The sequence below is a fragment of the Muscardinus avellanarius genome, assembly GCF_963383645.1.
Source record: "Muscardinus avellanarius genome assembly, chromosome: 2".
Classification (NCBI taxonomy): Eukaryota; Metazoa; Chordata; class Mammalia; order Rodentia; family Gliridae; genus Muscardinus; species Muscardinus avellanarius.
Genome location: NC_137787.1, coordinates 77,846,313 through 77,867,266, shown reverse-complemented (window position 1 = coordinate 77,867,266; position 20,954 = coordinate 77,846,313). Strand labels below are relative to the sequence as shown.

The 20,954-nt window shown below is 40.9% G+C and overlaps 1 protein-coding gene across 3 annotated transcripts in view; it reads right to left on the bottom strand.

Annotated features, from left to right (window-relative positions):
* The window catches only part of ACVR1 (activin A receptor type 1), a gene marked incomplete at both ends in the record, with an annotated part of 52,190 nt that extends 32,044 nt beyond the window's left edge, over positions 1–20,146 (bottom strand). Inside the window, 2 exons of one of the 3 annotated variants that reach the window (XM_080689078.1) lie at positions 1,321–1,584; positions 20,077–20,146. In XM_080689078.1, coding sequence (XP_080545204.1) covers positions 1,321–1,584; positions 20,077–20,143 — 331 coding nt within the window. Of the gene's footprint in view, positions 1–1,314; positions 1,585–20,037 lie in introns of all 3 variants that reach the window. The other 2 variants (XM_080689076.1, XM_080689077.1) reach the window with 2 other exon arrangements.
* Between the last annotated feature and the right edge of the window lie 808 nt (positions 20,147–20,954).

The following is a 20,954-nucleotide window of genomic DNA, read 5'->3' as shown; positions in this document are numbered from 1 at the left end:
CATAACATTGTCACCAAACTCCGTTCTTCCCTATATCTGCTTCACCTGTTTCCATGTTCCCAGCCCTTGTAGTCCACTCTGAAGACAAACTTCTTTTATATACTTCTAACTTTCTAAGCCCAAATAAGCAATGATTTGGCACACATGACACTCCATGGTACATACTATTGTCATGATACGATGTAAAAACAATTGAATATGAAATTGGATTATATATATTATAGCTTCTGGATTAGAGATTCCTTAGATAAAGACAATAAGACTTCTGTTAAGCCTTAAGGTCTAGCTGAGTGTGGTATAGATGAGGGAAACCATGCTGTTAATACCAGCATTTTTGTGTGAATGCTAACATTTCTTCATGTCCATCCACTTGATTAATAAAAATTCAACTCCACAGAGTATAAGGGAAGTACCCTTCTAGTTTTAATCATTTAATTTTAATCATTTGATTTCGTTTTTAAAACATTCATTATTCCACCCTATTTGCTTATCAGAATTTAACCTTTCCTATCTACCTTAAGGTCATCATTATAACTTCATAATCACTATACCCTGATCTTTTATAAGCCAATTGGTTTTTCTGTCTTTTCCATGCTGGCTGATATTTCTGGCAGCGAGTGCTCCTAGGAGCCTCTCTTCCTCCACTCTTTGTTTCTTCTTTCATGAGTGCAAAATTAAATAATTATACCTATTAAAATGTACTACGTATTAAGAGAATAAATTTAGCTTGGAGGGATTCTATGTTAATATTTGCAGTGACCTGAGATAGCAATTTAGGGCTCATTTTATGGGAGAGGATATGGAATGCACAGTGAATAGAGGGAGAAGACGCCACATAAACTATGGGATTCACGTGAAACCTCATCTGGCTTCTGGCTTCAGAAGTAAGCCAGCTTCTGGCTGGGAGTCAGATCTGGGAGAAAAGGTTAGTGAGTCTTTCTTTGTCTCATTCCTCAAAAGATGTATAAGTGGAAGGCAAAGCTTTCTACTCAAACACTAGTTTTGTGTTCCATTTTTCTCCTATTGACATGACAAGGAGGTGAGTATTTACTAAGCAGAATTATTTCAGGAATTATAAAAACATTCTGGCTCCTTTACAGAAAGTGGTGTGGGAGCCATCCGTCTGTTTGTGGTGACCAATCTACTCATTTTTCCCAAAAGGCCATGTTTTTCTTCTTCATCTAGGGTGGCCTTCCACATGGCCCAATGTCTTGGCTCCGAGGAGGAAAGCCTCATGGCTGCATCAATCTTTAACCCAAACAGACTCAAGACAACACTAACAAAACCCCATGATCTAAAAATAGAAAAGTCCACAGAAACCTTTAGTGGGCAGCTGGGCTGTGATGTTTCTGTTACACCAGTCCCCTTGGCAGCACTCCACAGCCTGGCCAGGTGATGGCGGGGTCTTACAGGTCATCTTCCCCTGCTCATAGACCTGGAAGCAGCCTTTCTGGTACACATGGAACCCATCGTTGATGCTCAGTGAGGAAAAGCACTGCTGGCCTTCACAGTGGTCCTCGTTTCCACATGAAAGGCCTTCACACACACACATGTAAAGTTTGGGATTGACCTTGGGCTTCTCATCTGCAAAGGAAGAAAAAGGTGAAAAGGGGGTGGGGTTATTGTATGAGTTTCACCTCCACTGAGGAAAATCAAAGTTTCTCCAGGACACATTCACCTGTGTCCTGCCCCTCGTCACTATCCACCAAATAATAATCATCTCTCAACCTAAGGGCACATGCCTGTAAGCTGTGCACCCTTCCTTTAGGCCATCCACAGGTATCTGATGATGAACTGCTCCCAGATGGCTTTCCTATCACCTTGGACTTGATGGGCTCTTTTCTCAGCCCTTGCACCTAAATAAAATATTTTACTGGAACATGTGTGTGTCACCTTTATTTTAAACCAAGATTGGCTGTGAAACAAATGGCAGTTGTTAACACCAGTTCCAGCTAGCTCTGTACACATCTCTATCAAACAGTAGGCCAAGCAATGGTGCTTTCCTGCTTCAGAAACCTTACTGCTAGCCAGGTGTGGTGGCACATACCTGTAATCCCAGTACTTGGGGGGCTGAAACAGGAGGATCGCAGGTTCGCAGCCAGCCTCAGCAATTTAGTGAGACCTTGTTTCAAAATAAAAAATAAAATAGGGCTGGGGGTGTAGCTTAGAGGTGGAATGCTCCTGGGCTCAATTACTGGTATCATATACATACACAAAATTATCTGAGTACTTCAGAAATAAACTTGAATAATAAGAGTGCAAAGATCGAGCCTACAGCTACAAACCCAGATTACCAAAATTTCCAGCTAGGGCTAGGTGTGTTATAATCTCAGTACCTGGGAGGCTGAGACAGAAGGTTCAAAGCCAGCCACAAGCATGTAATGAGGCCCTAAACAACTTAGTAAAACCTTGTTTAAAAAAAAAAATAGGGGCGCCGGACGTGGTGGCGCACGCTTGTAATCCCCGCGCTTGGGAGGCAGAGACAGGAGGATCGCGCAGGTTCGAAGCCAGCCGCGTGTGCTGGCTTAGGAGACCCTGATTCCAAATAAAAATGTAAAAATAGGTCTGGGAGTGTAGCCCGGAGGTAGAAGGGCTTCCAGGAACCCCAGTACCACCAAAAACAAACAAACAAAAAAAAAAAACAGGGGCTAAGGGTACAGCTCAGAATTAGAATGCCCTTTGCCCTTGTACTTAATCCCCAGTGTCACACACACAAAAAAAGGATGTCCAGCTAGATGCCTAGACTAACCTTTTGATTGTAGTAATACTGAAGTTTTTATACTGATTAAATGGGAATTAAAAGCTACTTAAGAATTTTCAACCGTTAAAAAAAAAAATTGGCACCAAATATCTAGGGTGGGGGCACAGGAGACAAATGGAATGGAGCAATGTCTAAACAAGGTCACAGGTGGAAAAGAAGGAACAGCCCACACCCGAGGTGTCCAAGCTGCAGTGGAAAGAGGCAGAAACACATCATCGGAAGGACACCCAGCCAGGCCTCCTACTCGTCTCTTTTTGAAAACATCTATTTGCAGTTTCATTGATCACTTCACTCTTTCCTCCCCTCCCTTGTTGGAATGATTAGTTCAGATTTGCTGATCCTGACCGTCTCCACCAGGGGGGAAGGAAAGTGAAGACAGAAAGTAAACAGCCAAGTCCTGGAGGCCACTGATTAGCCAGCCAAGGCCACGTTCACCGCAGCACCATTCATATAAGGAAATGCAGCTTTCAGAGAGCCCTCCAAAGGTCTCTGGCTCAGACAGGCTGCCCTCTAATCCTTGAACCCTCAGTGGTAGGTCTGTGAGATAGCTGCTTCTTTCTTAAAATAACAGGTCGGGTAGCTGTGCTTTCAAGAGAAGACCTGAAGGTGAGGTCTTTGAAATGTCAAGTTCATTTACACAGATTTGTGTGGGTGTGTGTAGAGATGTGGGTTATCTCAGAAAGAGAAAAGTGTTCTTAATCTTTCTTCTTCCTTCTTCAAAGACATAGAAAAATAGTTCACTGCCCACTGTCATGTGGGTGCCTCTTCCCACAGAGTAAGTGCATGCAGACACACAGACACAGCCGTCTATTTATAATTGACTTGCTGGTTCTTTTGAAAACCACAAGGGGCTCATCCAAAAGCAAAGACATGCCTGAAAGCAGAAAATCCAAAATAGCCGCTGACAGTGCTAAGTATGTCACCAGTCTCACCCCTGAGAACCAAGAGCCCTCAGACATTTTTAATGAGCAAAAATTTTAATGAGCAAACAGATAGTCTTTATTTTCCCTGCCTAGAGAAATTCAAGAGAAACTCCAGCACCAATCTATTTCTATGAGGATAAGAAACATATATATCTGCTGACATAATCCAGCAAAGAGTTTACACTTGCCAAAAGAGAGTTGAAAGATAATATTTCTAAGGAGTCTAGACATGCTCGTCGCTCTTGAACACCACGAAGCTGGGCTGAAGGCTGCCAACTATGCTGCCCAACAGGTGACGGTTCTTTGGAAGGAAATGGATGGGTGGGGGAAGGGAACAAGTTAGTGGCGCCATATTGATTTGTTTGTGAGCTACCGTGGGAACCAAACAGCTATGTTCTTAAGACTGAAATAACAAAATGGATGCAAATTTGAAACATGTGCATTTAAAAACTCTAAGTATGTCTAAAAGGTAATAGATGTCCAAGGCACACACACACTGAATAGCATGTGCCTCCTCATTCTGCGTTAGGGATGAGGGGTTAACTTTGGGATGAAAAGATAAAAGGGTGTAGGTCTCCATGGATTGATGATGGATAGAGTATGATTTTCTCAATTCACTGCATATAAGATTCAGTACAAGCAACAACAACAAACAAGTAACTTCAGACTATAGAGGGTTCGTTCATCATTGATTCTAAGAAATGGACTATCCAAGGGCTGGCAATATAGCTCAGCAGTAGAGTGATGCTTAGCATGCATGATTCCCTGAGTTCCATGCCCAGCAACACAATCTTTGGATGGTCCAAGATACCAGAGACTTAATAACACTTTATGGTTCTAGTTAAAAATGTCAGTTCAAAAAATAATAATAATAATTTCTCTAATGTGCTCACAGGGTGAACCATTTTTAAAGTTTCAGCCCAAACTAATCTCTAAGTCTACATACACAGGAAGGGACACTGCTTTTCCAAGGTCTCTAGTTTTTGACAGGATGTACAGAAATTCTAATAGATATCTGACCTGAAACCTAAAGAATTTTGCCAGAAGGGAGCAGCTTCAAGTAAATACCGTCTTCAGTAAAATTCATCTCTCTATACTCACCTCTGCAAAGTACACAGGCATGAAGCAATGTTGACCTTACTCAGATCTTATTCTTGTAGGCTCATAAACTAAGTTAGAGAGATTCATTCATTTATCAAATACTTTTTGGATCTTCTGTGTATTTCATGCCACTGTACCCTAAAGACCAGGCTTGGCTAACTTTCAGTTCATGATTCTTTTTAGTGAAATATTAAAAGCCATGGTTTTCATATGTTATACTCCATGCTCCATATTCAGGACAAAGGAAAACGGCTGCTAATAATATGTAATAATTAACCCAGTCTCTGATACAGAGAAGTCATGAACTTAGTCCAGCAGTCAGTAATGAGAAAGTATAAAACCATCACATTTGTTCTTCACTCTATTTCATCTTTCAATTAGTAGTATTTCCCATACTACTAATTAGAGAGTTGTTCAAGGGTGCTTTGTTTTTTGTTTTGTTTTTCCTTTTTGTAGTACTGGAGACTAAACATAATGATATTTTACCTCTAAGATACACCCACAACCCTACTTATTTTTTATTTTGAAACCAGGTCTCTTCCTAAGATACTGTGCATTGGTCACAAATGTGCAATCCTCCTGTCTCCGCCTCTCAAGTACTGGGATTACATGTGTGCGCCACTGCACTGGCTCAAGTAATTCTGTTTTTATATACATGCAGACATAAATGAAGATCTTAAGTTCATAAAAATATGAACATGCGTGCACACATATGCATACACACACACACACGTTATATACCACTATGGCTATTTCATTTGATAGACTGAGTTTATTTGAAGAGATGCCAATAGGATTTTCTGAACTAGGATTACTAATAAAGAAAGTTAAAAATGAGGTAGCAGCATCCTCAGATATTAATAGCCACAATTCTTAGGAATAGAGCAGGCCTCAAAATGCCCGTGACTCACTTCTTTAGTCTTGTCAAATTTAGGAATCACCAAAACATGTGTGGGCTTGATATTTGTGATGGGTGTGGAATGGGGAGTGCCTTTAAGGGCCATAGGTGAAGAGAGTGTGGATCTCCAATCTCACAGATCATCATATAAACACAACTCATATCAGGAAATGCTGAAGAATGGATAATATGTCCTGTGACATATATTCCTGGGTGCAGGCAGGAAGCTCTGTATATGACGTGAAGCACTATACACCCGCCCATGCAAATAACCAGGAAGTGCCTTGGCAGAAGGCAGCAAGTCTGCTCCACCTCAGTGATATTCATTTAAATAATTCAGTAGTTTAAATGTCAAGCCAGAGGTATTCCCTCTCTGCAGCGCTCACCCACATTGTTTGTTCTAGAAGGCACCTCCCAGCATTACTCAGTGTTATGGCTGGCTCCCTATGCCCTTTGTATTGTCAGAACCAGGGTCGTGTGAAAACGCTAAAAGCCTGGGCTGGCTGAGAACCACAGCAAGTTCTGACCACAAATGGAGGCTGCCTCCTTTAAGACACTAAGGCCAAGGGGTGGTGCAGGATCAGGGCTGGCTCCACAAACCAGAGATGCAAGCTGGGAATCCTGGGAATTCACCCTGGCCAAATCTTTTAAGAGATTTTTCTTGTTCTGGGCAGTACTCAGCTCACCATCTGGACACCTACCCTGAGACTAATCCTAGACTGGCAGAGGAAGAAGCAGAGCAGAGAGCATCAAGGACTTTTTAAGACTGTTGGTAATTTGGGATAATACTGTACTTTGGAGTAAGAGTATTCATATTTAAGTGGGGCATTAGCAATTTAAGCACAATACTACAAACATATCTATGCCCACCTGCCCAGTCACACTCTATAATACTTTAAGGCATTTAAACTAATTGACACTTTAAATAGTATATAAAAGCCATTGCCCACTAAGATCTTTCATACAATGAAAAAATGCTATAAGTAAACCAGTTCATGGCTATGATCAATCCTAAGGGTCAGCAAAAGGAACAGGGTAAATTTTTTATAGGCTCATCTCAAAGTAGCACAAAGAAAAATGCAGCAATGCAATTGTAATGATAAAAGTCCAATTGCTCAGAACTTATACGGGTTCAAAAAGGAACTCAAACCATCCCTGGCTTCCTTCCAACCGTCTAAACAACTCATTCACTTGAAATGGCAGCTTATATTAGGTTTATAGATTATGGGAGTCCTTCCATCATCTCCTAATCCAGGAGCACAGTTTGGCATCTCTCCAGGATCTGCAAGCATTTGAGATCTCTGGCATTAAACAAAGGCTTAAGGAAGGATTTTGCAATGCCAGGTTTCATTGCCAGCAAGCTGCTCCTAAGACTGAAGCACAAAGGTCCATCCGGAATGCTTAGTGAAGGGCATTTGATCCTCTGGCAAGAAGGCAGGCTATATGCTCAAGGATAAAATACACCAAGTGCCGAAATGCTCCCTCATTATAAAATACTCATTTAGGGAACACACGAGAGACTGATACTAAGTTGTAAAGCCAAGAAGAACACTTATTCCAGGAGTTAAAAGAGAATAGAGGCATTCAAAAAAGAATATAAACTAGAATAACAACCCCCCAAAAAAAGTCTAAGATTTTGAACTCATGCCGCCTCCATTCCAAATGTGTTCTTCCCTGGTGTTCGTTAACTCAGTGAATGGCATCTTCTCTCATTCAGCTGCACAAGCCTCATGGTCCCCAGCTTCCATCACTCTCAAACTAGAGACCACAGTCTAACCCTGCCTGCTCTTTGGCATCTTCTCCCAGTTAGGAAAATTCTCAGAAGGCCTCTTCCTGCTTCAGGTCCTTTAGGTATGGAATTCCCTCCCACTGAATGTTTTATCTCCCTCCTGCCAACACCTCATTCACCTAGTTAGTGTAGTGTCCATCAGCCACATAGATCTCACCTTGCATGTTATTTCCTGGGAAGCCTTTGCTCACATATCCCAAGTATGAAAGAGAAACCCCTTTCAGACACCCAGTGTTTGTTTGTGTTCTCATGTTGAATATCTACCCTTTCCTTTAGACCTTCAGCACCAGGAGGGTGGGAATCATGTCTACCTGGATCACCATTACACACCCAGCAGTGGCCTCAGTACTTGGCAGGAGTACAGTCCTGATGAATATTTGCCGCAGCATGAATTTTCTCTTCACAGAAAGGATTCAGAGGTGGGAAGAGAACTGATGGTGGTTTTCAGAGCAGACTGAGCCCATAAAGTCTTCAAATGTCAGCATAGATCTTAAGGCAAGGCTTAGTCACCAGGCTGGCGTGTCTGTGCAAACCATTTCTTCCTAGAGGAGTCAGCCGAACTCTCACATCTGTTCACTACTCTGGCTCCCATGTGTGGAAAATTAGTACTTTTTGTGGTACAGTGGATTTTTCATTAGTTTGTTTGTGTGTTAGAAGAAAGAAAAAATGATAGGAGTTCTTAAAATGAAATTCTTTAATACATTAACAGAACAGCTAGGCTTCTATGCGTGGTCCTCTGGGCAGCCTGATGCTATAGTGATTACAACCACACAGTAAGTGCCTTCAACAGCAGTCAGCCTCCAGTGACCCCGCAGTGCAGGAAGAATGCTGGCCCTGGTCTTTGCTGCCATTTTATTTTCCTTAGCAGTGAAATCATGGTGAGTTCAGCAGGGAATGGGAAAGAGTGAATTACATCATTTTCCCCTCCTTGCTCTGCTGAAGGTGATAAGGATTCCTAAGTCATCCTGCATTTGAACTGCTGAAGCTGAGAAAAAAGAAAAAAAAAAAGTGCCATCTGTTTATTTTGTGTCTGGGCTGACTCCTTGTCTCTGAAATAATCTCTGTAAATTAAGCCTATTGCAGCAGCCACACCTTCTATTTCAAAGCCAAAAACTCAGCCTGTGCTCAAGTGACTAACAAATTAAACACCCTCATGGGGTAATGACCTAAGACAATATTGGCCCATCTTTTCCATGCTTTTTATGATTCTCTGAATGTTGCAAAGACTTGGCTTTCACATGTGCACCATGTCTTCCTGCTTCTTGGACCTCTTCTTCACAGGGGGGGGGGGAGATGATTATAAGGCCTAATGAGAATTACCTACTGAGGGATGTTTACATTGGTCAGAAAGTATGCTCTCTTCCCCACATATCCCAATGTGTCTTACTTAGCAAAGCTCTGGCTGCAGGTAGCAGAGCCTGAAGAGAGGAAAACAGTTCATCCCAGTGGATTACAAACAGTTCAGGGAAGTCGCTCCTCATTAGACTTGGAAGGAGATTCAGGGAGGTGACATCTATCGGCTCTCTCAGGCTGGAGGCTCTGTTCACAGGACAAGAAGAAGTACTGCTTCTGCTGACTCACTTTTGGTAGTTTCCCCACTCCTTAAGCTGACCAGGGAGCACATGGTCTCCACTGAGGGTTTCCCACCAGGGCTCTGAATTAAATCTTTTGGTTGTACAACAAACTACAAACAAGGAGCCCTAGATGAGGAAGAACAGTACAGAAGGAATCGGGGGGGGGGGGGGGTCGGCAGCGCTAGACCTCTATTTATCCTCTGGCGCCCTATGCTACCCTTTCAAAACTCTGGGGTTCAGGGACCTAGCCTCTTCCAAGGTTGCGAATCTTGGCTCTAATTACCAGCACCAAGCCTCCACCCTTTCCGGAAGCTTTCACACCACATAGATATACCTTTCAAACACTGGGCAGGGCTCAAGTTTTTTAACTACAGTCTTGGAATGCAGCCTGTAGGCATTGTGGCACCCAAGACCAAAGGGGAAAATGCCCCAAATTAATAAATCCCCCTTCCCTGGCTACCTACCCTATTCTACCCCAGAAAGAAACCCAGAGGGAATAAAGTTTAACATCCTGACTACTTCCCTTCCATCATGGATGAAACCAAAGTGATTAAAAGATAAAAAAGAAGCTGGGCATGATAGTACAAGTCAGTAATCTCAGTATTTGGGAGGCTGAGATGGAGGTTCACAGGTTCTAGGCCAGCACCCAGCAACTTAGCAAAGCCCTCGGAAACTTAGCAAGACCCTACTTCAAAATAAAAATTAAGCCGGGTGTGGTGGTGCATGCTTGTAATCCCAGTATTTGGGAGGCCAAGACAGGAGGATCATGGTTTGCGGACAGCCTCAGCTACTTAGTGAGACCCGTTGCAGCTCAGTGAGACCCTGTTTCAAAATAAAAAATAAAAAATAGGGCTGGGAGTATAGCTCAGAGGTAGAATGCCCCTGAGTTCCATCCCCAGTACCACACACACACACACACACACACACACACACACACACACACACACACATTAAGCTCAGTGTGGTGGTACACGCTTATAATCCTAGTACTTGGGAGGTTGAAACAGGAGGATCATAGGTTCATGGACAGCCTCAGCTACTTAGTGAGACCCATTGCAGCTCAGTGAGACCCTGTTTCAAAATAAAAAATAAAAAATAGGGCTGGGAGTATAGCTCAGAGGTAGAATGCCCCTGAGTTCCATCCCCAGTACCACACACACACACACACACACACACACACACACACACACACACACACACATATTAAGCTGGGTGTGGTGGTACACACTTATAATCCTAGTACTTGGGAGGCTGAAACAGGAGGATCATAGGTTCATGGACAGCCTCAGCTACTTAGTGAGACTCTGCAACTCTGTGAGACCCCATTTCATAATAAAAAAAAATAAAATAAAATGGGGCTGGGAGTATAGCTCAGAGATAGAATGCCCCTGTGTTCAATCCCCAGTATTGCAAAATAATAAAAATTAAAAATTAAACAAAGCCAGGCATGGTGACACATGCTTGTAATACCAGTACTTGGGAGGCTGAAACAGGAGAATCATAGGCTGATTTGCAGACAGCCTCAGCTACTTAGTGAGGATACTCTGCAATGTAGTGAGACCCTGTTTCAAAATAAAGAATAAAAATAGGGCTGGGAGTGTAGCTCGGAGGCGGAATGCCTCTGGGTTCCTTCCCTAGTACCGCAAATAATAATAATAATAATAATAATAATAATAATAATAATATAAATACATACACACACACACACACACACACACACACACACACACACACAGATGGGGTGAAAATGCCCCAGAGTTCAAACCCTAGAACCACAAGAAAAATTAATAAATAAAAAGAGTAGAAACTAGGGCAGAGTCCAAGCCTTTGATATTGCTACAATCCTACCCATCAGGTCCCCAATTTTCTTCTCTAGGTTCTATCTAGTCCGGAACCCCCAGGTTAGTAAAGAAAGGAGTCACATGTCTTCAATCCCATGAACATGTGCCTTGTGCGTCAACACACCAGCCTTTATAACCTGATCTTTGCTTAAAGTACCTTCTTTTCCCTGTGGGTCTAATTAATTTGATCCAAAAGAATTCATTAACTCCAAATTCAAACATTTAAGAGGACTGGCTTATTAAGAGAATAAAGTCTACAGTTACCATAAGAAGGTAAGAGTCTGGGTCATTTTGAGCGTATTCTTCCTTACTCAAACCCAAAGAAGAGCTACACTGATGCCTACACTGAAGGGGGAAACAGAAAGCATTCCTTCACAGTGCTGTGAACCAGAGCTGGCTTTTCAAACACAAAACCCCTCCACCTCAATTTCTGCTGCATGGCAAACCATTCCTAGCTTCCATAATAATCTTGGACCTTGGCAGAAAAAAGCCAGCCTAAATCTGAGATGTGTCATGAGGCCACTGGCTGGGAAGCAAGAATATCTAAACAAACTCAGCCCAGAGCAGCAGGCCAGAGTTTCCGCAGAGTCCCTTTGGCTCCTGTAACTGCAGATCGCTGTCAGCCTAAAGATAACCCAAGTCTCCATGAAGGGTCACTTTTTAATAGTAGCTTTAATGCCACCAGTCATTTCAGAAGCATTTCCTTCCACAGCCTGCTTCCCTCCACACTGGTGTGCCAAGGCTGTCTGACAATGGCAAGCCTGCTGCAGAGATGAAAGCCCAGAAGGAAATGGAAAGAGCCCCACAGGGGCACAGGCAGCTCCTAACATGCTGAGACTGTATTCTGCTGTGCCCACATTTGGACTACTGAGAAATAATCTAGTAAAAAGACACCCCTGAAGAAGCCATCTACTGCAATCGCTGAAGATTAAAGAGCAGGATTAAAATGAAACAAAATAATTTAGCTCAGTACTTCCCTTTTCTTAAGCTGAGGCGGCATAAATGATGGTTGGCTACCATCCAGGAGTCTTTAGGAAAATATTCCCTTCCAAGAGAAAACTTACTTAGTCTACTAAACCACTGTTTGCCTGAACAAGGGAATCTATATGGAGTCTTCAGACACACACTATTCAAACACTACACAAATACACTGTGGCCACCCACTAACCATACAAGTGCCAAACAGACCTGCTCAAAAGACTGTTGCCCCCTCCCGCTGCCCCCCAACTTTTAAGCGGGGCCAAAGTCCCCAGATCTTCCTAAGAGCCATTAAAATCTGCTCAGCACCTCGCCTGTGCACCAAATGAGTCCACACTGTCCCTAATGGCAGACAGCCAGGGGCTGGTGTACAAGAGACAGGTGCTCAGTGGGCTATTTTCAGTTGCTATCAGCTCAATCAGAGGCTGCACATACTCAGGAGGCAGGCAAGTTTTGGTTGCATTTCAAACTCTGGGCAGCCAAGAGACATACACCTTTCACAGCTGCTAAGGCAACCAGCTGCCCAGTGCTCTGCCCAAGACAGGGGCAATGAAAACTGTCACCTGGCCAGCCAGCATGCCAGTGAGCGAGCTGTACCTCTCGTTTCCCTGCCCGGGTTATTCTGAGCAGGGCTTATTGACACTCCATGGCAACACAGGAACAAAGAGCCAGCTACGAGGATTTAAATGTCTCCTAAAAGTTGCTAGAAAAGTCAGCAGCTCCGGCTTCTGTTTTCATAATAAAATTAGCAGCGGATTATTATTAGATTATTGCTGTCTTGCTGGTGCTGTTATTATTTGTGAACCACCTGTAATAAAGTTTTGTTCTTTGAACTAAAGTTTGTCTCTGTTAGCATTCCATCTCTATAGTCAGGACGCCTTTGGAAATGAATGCAGCATGTGGGTCTGCCTGCTCCCGAGCTGCAGGAAGACCAATCTCTCTCATTTCTTTTCCTTCTAATCTTGTCACAGACTATGATCTTCCTCCATCACACCACTTTTTTAAAGCACAAAAATTGCTTCTATTTGATCTTTTAATAGCTCTCCATTGCTTCAGAATGGAAGACAAATATCTGAGGTACCAGGTTCTGTCATACTCATGGGTCTCAACTCTTAGCTCTCATCAACCCCTTCTGACTTGGTGTCTCCCATGCCCCTCTATGGTGTCTCATTTCTATGGGCTTTCCCCTTTGCCTGCCTCCAGTGCCCTTCTTGGTCTCTCCTTTGCTGGTTCAGTATCTGCTCAGCCTGCAAAACTCTGCCTCCCTGAGTTGCCAGCTCCAGCCCCAGCCCTAGCCTCATGAGAGCTGAAGGTCTTCCTTATAAAGGAAGTATCTGAACCCTGGGGTAAACTCCACTCCATCCAATTGGACTGCAACTCCTTCACAACAGATACCATTTCTTGCTGACATTTACATTACCGGTGCTAACTGGCCTATCATTTGAATAACTATAGGCAGGGTTATATTTTTCTTTAAGGTGAATTTTACCACCACCTCCCTAAGAGGAATTTCTCATTCTTCATTTTATTCCTTCTCTCCTCACATCCCTCAAAATATATAAATGCTTGGACAGTCCATGTTCTGCACTAACCCATAACAAAGAATTAGACACAGCATTAACCAGGGCTCTAGAAAACACCCTGCTCACAGGCTCAGATTCAGCTGATTAGAATCAGGCGGCAGCTGTTCCAGTGTTATGACGGAGGCTGAGAAGGTGGAAATGTAAACTTCCCTCTTCCTGTCAAATCACTGGCTTGGAGAAAGAGAGCATGGTTGGGCTACATGAAGTCATTAAAAAAAATATAAAAGATTCTAGGGCAGCTTTCTTGGAGAATAAATCAGAAGGTCAGACATCAGCGCCCTCAATTGAGGGCAGCAGGGACTTCTGAGTGAAGTTTACGAGTGCACTGGTGTTTGTCTTTTTAAAACTATGTTTCAACCCATTAGCAAGTAGGGAATTCAATTTAGTGGTTCTTTCTGTCTTTTTAAGTGAGATAAAACTGAATAAAATTAAGAAAAGAGAATACATATGAGCACATTAAACATACCAAGAGTAATTACCATTTCATGAAACTATCCTTTTAAAATCCTGTATCCTGGGTCCTACTCACATGTTTCTTGCCATGAGTCCCATCTGAAGTTGGAAAGCCACCCTGTCCTGTGTCTTTCACTGTCTTGGAATGATATGAGTTCTGAGTGATTACTACTATTAGGAATAATCATTATCTATGGTAGTTTGCCTGAGTTCATCCCGGGCTGCAGAGGAAAGTATGAAGGGCTATCAGCAGTGTTTTTAGAGATGCAAATTAATTTTGAAATGTGTTTTGTTTTCCTTGTTTTTTTTTCCCAAAAGAAAATATTGCATATATGACAATCCTACAAGCCTCTTGTTTTACTAGTTTTCTATAGAGGAAGTGGAATCTCCCCTTCTCACCCTTGAGATCAATCTTTATAAAAAGAGAAAGCTTAGGAGCTATTCATCTGCACATTTACTGTTAACCACAAGGAAATCATTTCATGAGCTTGCGCATTTGACTTGTTTTTGCATCTGTTTGATCCTTAACTTTGATTTGAATTTTTTGTGAGTGCTACCCTCAGACTGTCCACTTAAATGAATGAATGAATGAATGAATGAATGAGGCTCTAGTTTACCCACAAATGTTTGTGGAAACAAACATTTCCAAGGAAGGAGAGGCTAAATGAAAGTAGCTTATCTCGTACCAGCTCATATACAATCACTTTTTATGTAAGAAATTGTTTGATAATAAAGAAACAATATGTTAAAAGTGTGCAGCTTCACCAGACATTCATAATTTCAGTCCCAGTGGCAGCAAATAGATGAATACATCTTCTCTCTCTCCCTAAAAATGTCCCTCATTTGATGATATGGTAAAGAAAATGATTTTATTCTGAAGAAAATTATAAATTATAGTGAGAAATAAGAGCAACAAATTAATACTGAGACATTTCTTTTACATTCACTTACCCATTTAAGAACTTCCTGAATCCTCAATAATGAGAAATTCAAAGAAAGGCTTATTCTATTCTTCCCCCATGGCAAAGAGGGGCACCTTTGTGGACCCTAACAAAAAGTCCATTGAAGTTATCCCCTTCCTTCCTTCATTGGGTAATTGGGCTGGAAAGTCTGAGTGGGGATGGCTTTGGAAATACTAAACTCCAGTCAATTCAGAAAATAATTTAGAATCTAGCACTCTTCTCTAGGACAGGCTAAATTCTCTCACAACCAAACTCTGTATAAGTCCAGCCTTCCTTGCCATGATAAAATCTAAGTATGGTTTGCAAATCTAACACAATGTAGGGTGGATTATATTTGGAATATTTCCGAAGAAGCAATACTCCATTTTAAGTATCTGTGCCAAGGTCTTCACCTGCAAATGAATTCAGGCCACAAGAAAAGCCAAACCCAGAGGCTCTATCCTCTCCCTGGTGGCATAATAGTAGTATTAGAGGATGATGAGGCTTATTAACGGGAAAGAAAGGGAAGAATATACAGGTAATTAGGACTCAAGTGCTCTTCTCCATGAGAGCAAATAAAACTCTTCCTGCAGCTAGAGTTGTATAGATAATGAACATGAAAAGTGATTAGTAGGAGGAGAGACAAGAGAAGTAAAAATCTCAAACCTGGTTGAAGGGGGTTTGTGATTTGCTATTATTATAAGCTCTCTTTTCACCCTCTCAAACAAACTGGATTGAGATGGATTCTAGCAAGTACCAGATATATGGGAAAAGTGGATATAGCTAACTTAGGATACCAATGGGGTAAGAGGAAATCTTTTGAAGAGGATTAGTAATGATAGAGCTCTTAAACATCATTTCTTAAAATATATGCCTTTTGTTGGCTGTGTAATATTACTGAGTGTAATCCTACTGTGCAAAAGAATACCAGAACTTATTTCTCCTACCTAACTATAATTTCTCCTACCTAACTAACTATATTTCATGTTTGGTTTGTTTTGGTTTTGAGAGAGAATCTTACTGTGCTGTTCTGGCTGGCCTCAAACTCCTGGGCTAAAGACTCCTCCCACCTTAGCTTCTCTGGGACTACAGGACACCATGACTGGCCCTCGATCACTTGTTTTTAATGGATGTTACCTATGACCCAAATGTCACTGAGAAGCAGATACACAATTAACAAGTGCCTTCACTGCTCTGTAAACATTAAACATGGGTCTACTTTCTTTTAAGCTTTGGAAATCTATAAAGCTCAGCACCATCTGAGCTATAGTGCTATTATAATTGTCCTGTTATTTACCTCTTCTGATTAAGCATTTTGTACTAATAATTTGCTTTACAACTAATGTTGAGAGTTGTATTACAAATAGGGTTTTTCTGAGATTAAAAGAAAAATCTGAGTAAACCTATAAAAACAAGGGTGCTTTTCATGGAGAACTCCACTGACAGTGAGCATGGAGCTGAGCCAGAAAGGGAAGACGGCGCCAGGCAAGGGCTGTCTTGATCGGAGCGCTCTGGGTCAGCACACTCACTGGATGTTTCATTTTCTTAAAAAGATCATATTTCAGTTGAAGGATGATGTGCTCTTTCCCATACTCTCATCTAAATTTGTAAGCATCCTACTGGTGGCAGTATGTTAAATAGCAAATCTTAGTGGCAATCCATTCCAGACTAACTGGCTTCATTATGCATTCCACTGCAGCATTAAAAGGTAATTTGCAGCCGGGCATGATGGTGCACACCTGTGATCCCAGTACTTGTGAGGCTGAGACAGGACAGTCTTGGCAAGTGGTGAGACTCTCATTAAATATTTAAAGACTCTGCTTCCAAATGGGAAATAAGAGCAGGCTGGTGGTATAGCTCAAAGGTAGAATGTCTCTGAGTTCATTCCCCAGTACCACACATCTATCTATCTATCTATCTATCTCTCTCTCTCTCTCTCTCTCTCTCTCTCTCTCTCTCTCTCTCTCTCTCTCTCTCTCTCTGTGTGTGTGTGTGTGTGTGTGTGCGTTCTGTATCACACATTCACATCTGATATAAGTTGTAACCCCAAGGTACTGCTTAATACCACATAAAACTAATAAGTTACCTAGAGAAAGTGTGGAATGTGCAAAGAATTTAGTCAAGATTCTTTAGATATTTAAAATAATAATCATATGGTTAAGTAATTTTTTAAAGGGGGAAATTCTAGAAGCTTGTTTAATATACATGTCTTCAGAAATTGTCAAGTATCTCCTAAGAGATAACATTGCCCCTAGCTGAAAACCAATGCTAACTCAACAAATTTTTCTAGCTTTGGTACAAGCCATTCTCCTTTTATTAATGCCTTCAATACAGCCACAGCAGAATCGTTGTTCCAAATTTCTTGGATAATGTCATTAACAACATTGCTTTGAACAGTCTAGACACTAGATATCTAAAATGAGCTATAACAGCACTATCTACAAGAAACAATATGTAAGCAACTTTATGTAACTCTACATTTTATCACAGAATACAAGTAAAATTTACATTTTGTTGTCTTCAAAATGTAGTATATACCTCAGCGCATACATCAAGTTCTATCACCCACATTTCAAGTGCTACATGTGACTAGTGGCTATAATATAGGACAAAGGAGATGTATAATATATGTCAATGAATATGAAAAGGAGATAGAAACAGATCAAATACTATAAGCCTACAACATAATGAAATATATTTCTAGTATATTAAGTGTAGATGTTTCCATAGTGTTGGCTACACTAACTTGTCTAATTATATGCAGTATTAGAAACTCACCAATTACATAAAGTAGACTACTATAGCCCAACAAGCCTGTCATAGGCATTGCCCTTACTATTCTATGTGATCATAACAAGGCTGAGATTCATACTATAAGTACTATACTTTATAGAGGAACACTTGTAAAGTTTCATGGCCATAGTTCAATGCACTTTAATAAAGCAGAGTTTTATTTATTGTATATCTACAAAGTTACATAGCAACATGCTAAAATGCAATTACATATAATTAAAAAGAATTATGAATAACTTATTTTCTTTCTTGGTTATCTATTTTGTGTTTTTCAAAGGAACAATACCGCCCCTTAGCAATTTTTTTGGAAACTGGAGGAAGGAGGAAAAGGTAGTTAAAGTAAAAAGGCCAGAGATGCCAAAGGCCTTAAGCTGCCTGGGTGGCATCACATGGCTACACTTTAGCCTGTTATGAATGTTTGTGTACTCCAAATGCATGTCAATTATTAACTCCCAAGGTGATCGTACTAAGAAGTAGGGGCTTGTGAGAGGAGGCTGGATCATGAGTGCAGAATCTCATGATTAGGATTAGTTGCTTTATAAGAGATCCCAGAGAGTGGTCTAGCCTTTTTACCATGAGAGGACAGAGAGAAAAGTTGCCACCTATAAGGAATGTGCCTTCTACCAGACACCACACCTGCCAGCACCTTGAACTTGGACTTCCCAGCCTCAAGATCTGTAAAACAAATGTTATTTATGAGCCACCCACTTTATTGTATTTCTGTTATAGAAGCCCGTACAGACTAAGACATACCTATGGTCGTCCCACAGGTTTTGACTGTCCCACTACACCTTCATTTACATAAATGATTTTGGTATAATCAATTGTACCTAATGACTAACTTATAATGTTGTATTTTATACATAAAAACAAAAAGTACGCTTTATGCTGTATTAATATATACTAAATTTCAAAAATATATAACTACTATAAAAATTGAGGGTATGCCACTTGACTTTCTATCACTACAACAAATACCTGAGATAACCAACTTAATAAGAGAAAGGGTTTATTTTGGTTTACAATTTTGGAGGTTTTAATCTATGAAAGATTGGTCCCTATTGTTGTGGGCCTGTGATAGCACAGTACATCATGGTAGGAGTTTATGCAGAGAAAGCCTGTTCACCTTATGGCCAAGTGTGAAAGACAGAAGGGTCCCACACACCCTCTGAGGGCATGTCCCACACAGCCAGAAGATCTCCCACGAGGCCCACCTCTTAAAGTTTCCATCAAGTACACGGTGTACCAAGATGGGGACTAAGCCTTTAACAGATCCAGGCTTGTTTCCGATTCAAACTACAGAAGAACATCAATATTTCTCTGTTTTGTTGAGATTCTACCAAGGTTTATTCAGATAATTCAAGGACTAAAGACTATTTGTGACAACTAGGCTGCCAATACAGTATAACATTACACAACCAACCTACTTCTGAAGATGTTGCAAATTATTTTATTACATACACAGGTACAAGCATATACTAGGATACCCCCCAATGCTCTTGGGAGATGTGCCCAAAAATATTCCATGGATACCTGAAGCCCTACATATACTGCTTTTTCCCTGCACATATGCTATGATGAAGCTTAACTCATAAATAAGGCACAATGATGCAAACACTGATTTAAAACAGAATAATCATAATATGCTATGATAAAATTATTTAAAACTTATGAATTGCTTATTTCTGGAATTCACATTTAATATTTTTGTACCATGGTTGGCCATTAGCAACTAAAACCATGGGTAGTGCAGCCCTGGATAAGGGGGAGTACTGTACTTCATTATGTCTCCTACTGTACTCAGACCTCACTATAATAGAATGGATTATATATTATATATATATTGCTTTACAGTCAGCAATAAACATTTTCTAACTTCTAACTTCTCCTTAATATTTATTTCAACAGCAGTTGAGGTGGCTAACATCTGTAATCCCAGTAGTTGGGTAGCTGAGATGGGAGGATCACAGGTTCAAGGCCAGTTTCAGCAATACAGCAAGGCCCTCAGCAACTTCTGAATTTTTTGAGACCTTGTTTCAAAATAAAAACTAAAAATTGAGTGGGGAGTGTAGCTTGGAGGCAGAATGCCCCTGGGTTCAATCCCTATTACAATAAATAAATAAATAAATAAATAAATAAATAAATAAGTAAAATAGGGCTGTGTGTAGCTTGAAGTAAAACACCCCTGGGTTTAATCCCCAGTACTACTATATATATTTCAGATAGGGTATTACATTGAATTTTTTAAATTATGTATACTTAAAAACTAAGATATAACATCATATATCCTAACTGCACTTCAAAACTGTCAAGAGGCATTACCAAATATTTATTATAAAAGGGGTGTGCTGAGTCTAACAGGATTAAGACCTGACTAGTTTACAGTAAGCCAAGCAATGCACAGTGCACTTGTCCTGATCCAGGAGCTGCGAGTGACTCACCCTCCATACTCGGGGAAGGAAAAGCAATCATCATCAGCACAGGAAGAATCATCACTCCATCGACCATTGTACAGCTGCGGAAGGGAAAGAAGAAACGTCAGTAAACAAAGAAGTTAACGGCAGGGTGGCAAGTTAAATTGAGCATATTATTTTCAAACTGCCATTGAAGGGTCTTCTTACAAATCCCACAACATACACTGTCTTTTCTTTCAGCACATTTATTTAAATGTATACCCTTTCCATGGATTAGAACAAATCATCCGCGTGAGATTTACCTTTGATTGAGAGCCTGTCCAGAGCTCCTTTCTCTATGCCCACCCTCAAGAACTCAAAAGAGAAACCAAGGGGATGATCAAGAAGGAATAAAGGCACTCCCAGGAGTTCAGATCTGAATTCCACCTTACCCTGCAGAACTAATATTGACACAATAATAAAAACCCTGAGAAGCATGAATACACTCTTCGGATATGATGTTAAAAATTAAGAGACTGAATAATTCAAGCTAAATTACTATGTTTGAATCCTACTTCTCCTTTAAAAGGAGTGAGGTGGTGGAAACTACATCATCACACAGCCCAAAAGGCAAACAAGCAAGCAAGCACCACCTCATGTATGGCAAAACGACACACTTCTACAGTAACTCTGAATTTATCAAAGGATTGGCACAATTAAGACAGGAATGATTCTGAAATGAGAAATCATCTAAATCTATAATGTATGAACCTGTCACTGAAAGGAAATAAGACAGTTAATAGAAATTTCAAGTTAGTGTTGGCCTAAAACTACATTGGCAGAAGCTCAATTTTTTGAGTTAAAAAAACTCTTCCATTTGAATACTTCCTTCAAATATCAGAAATCTGCTGGAGGTTTGGTTAGGT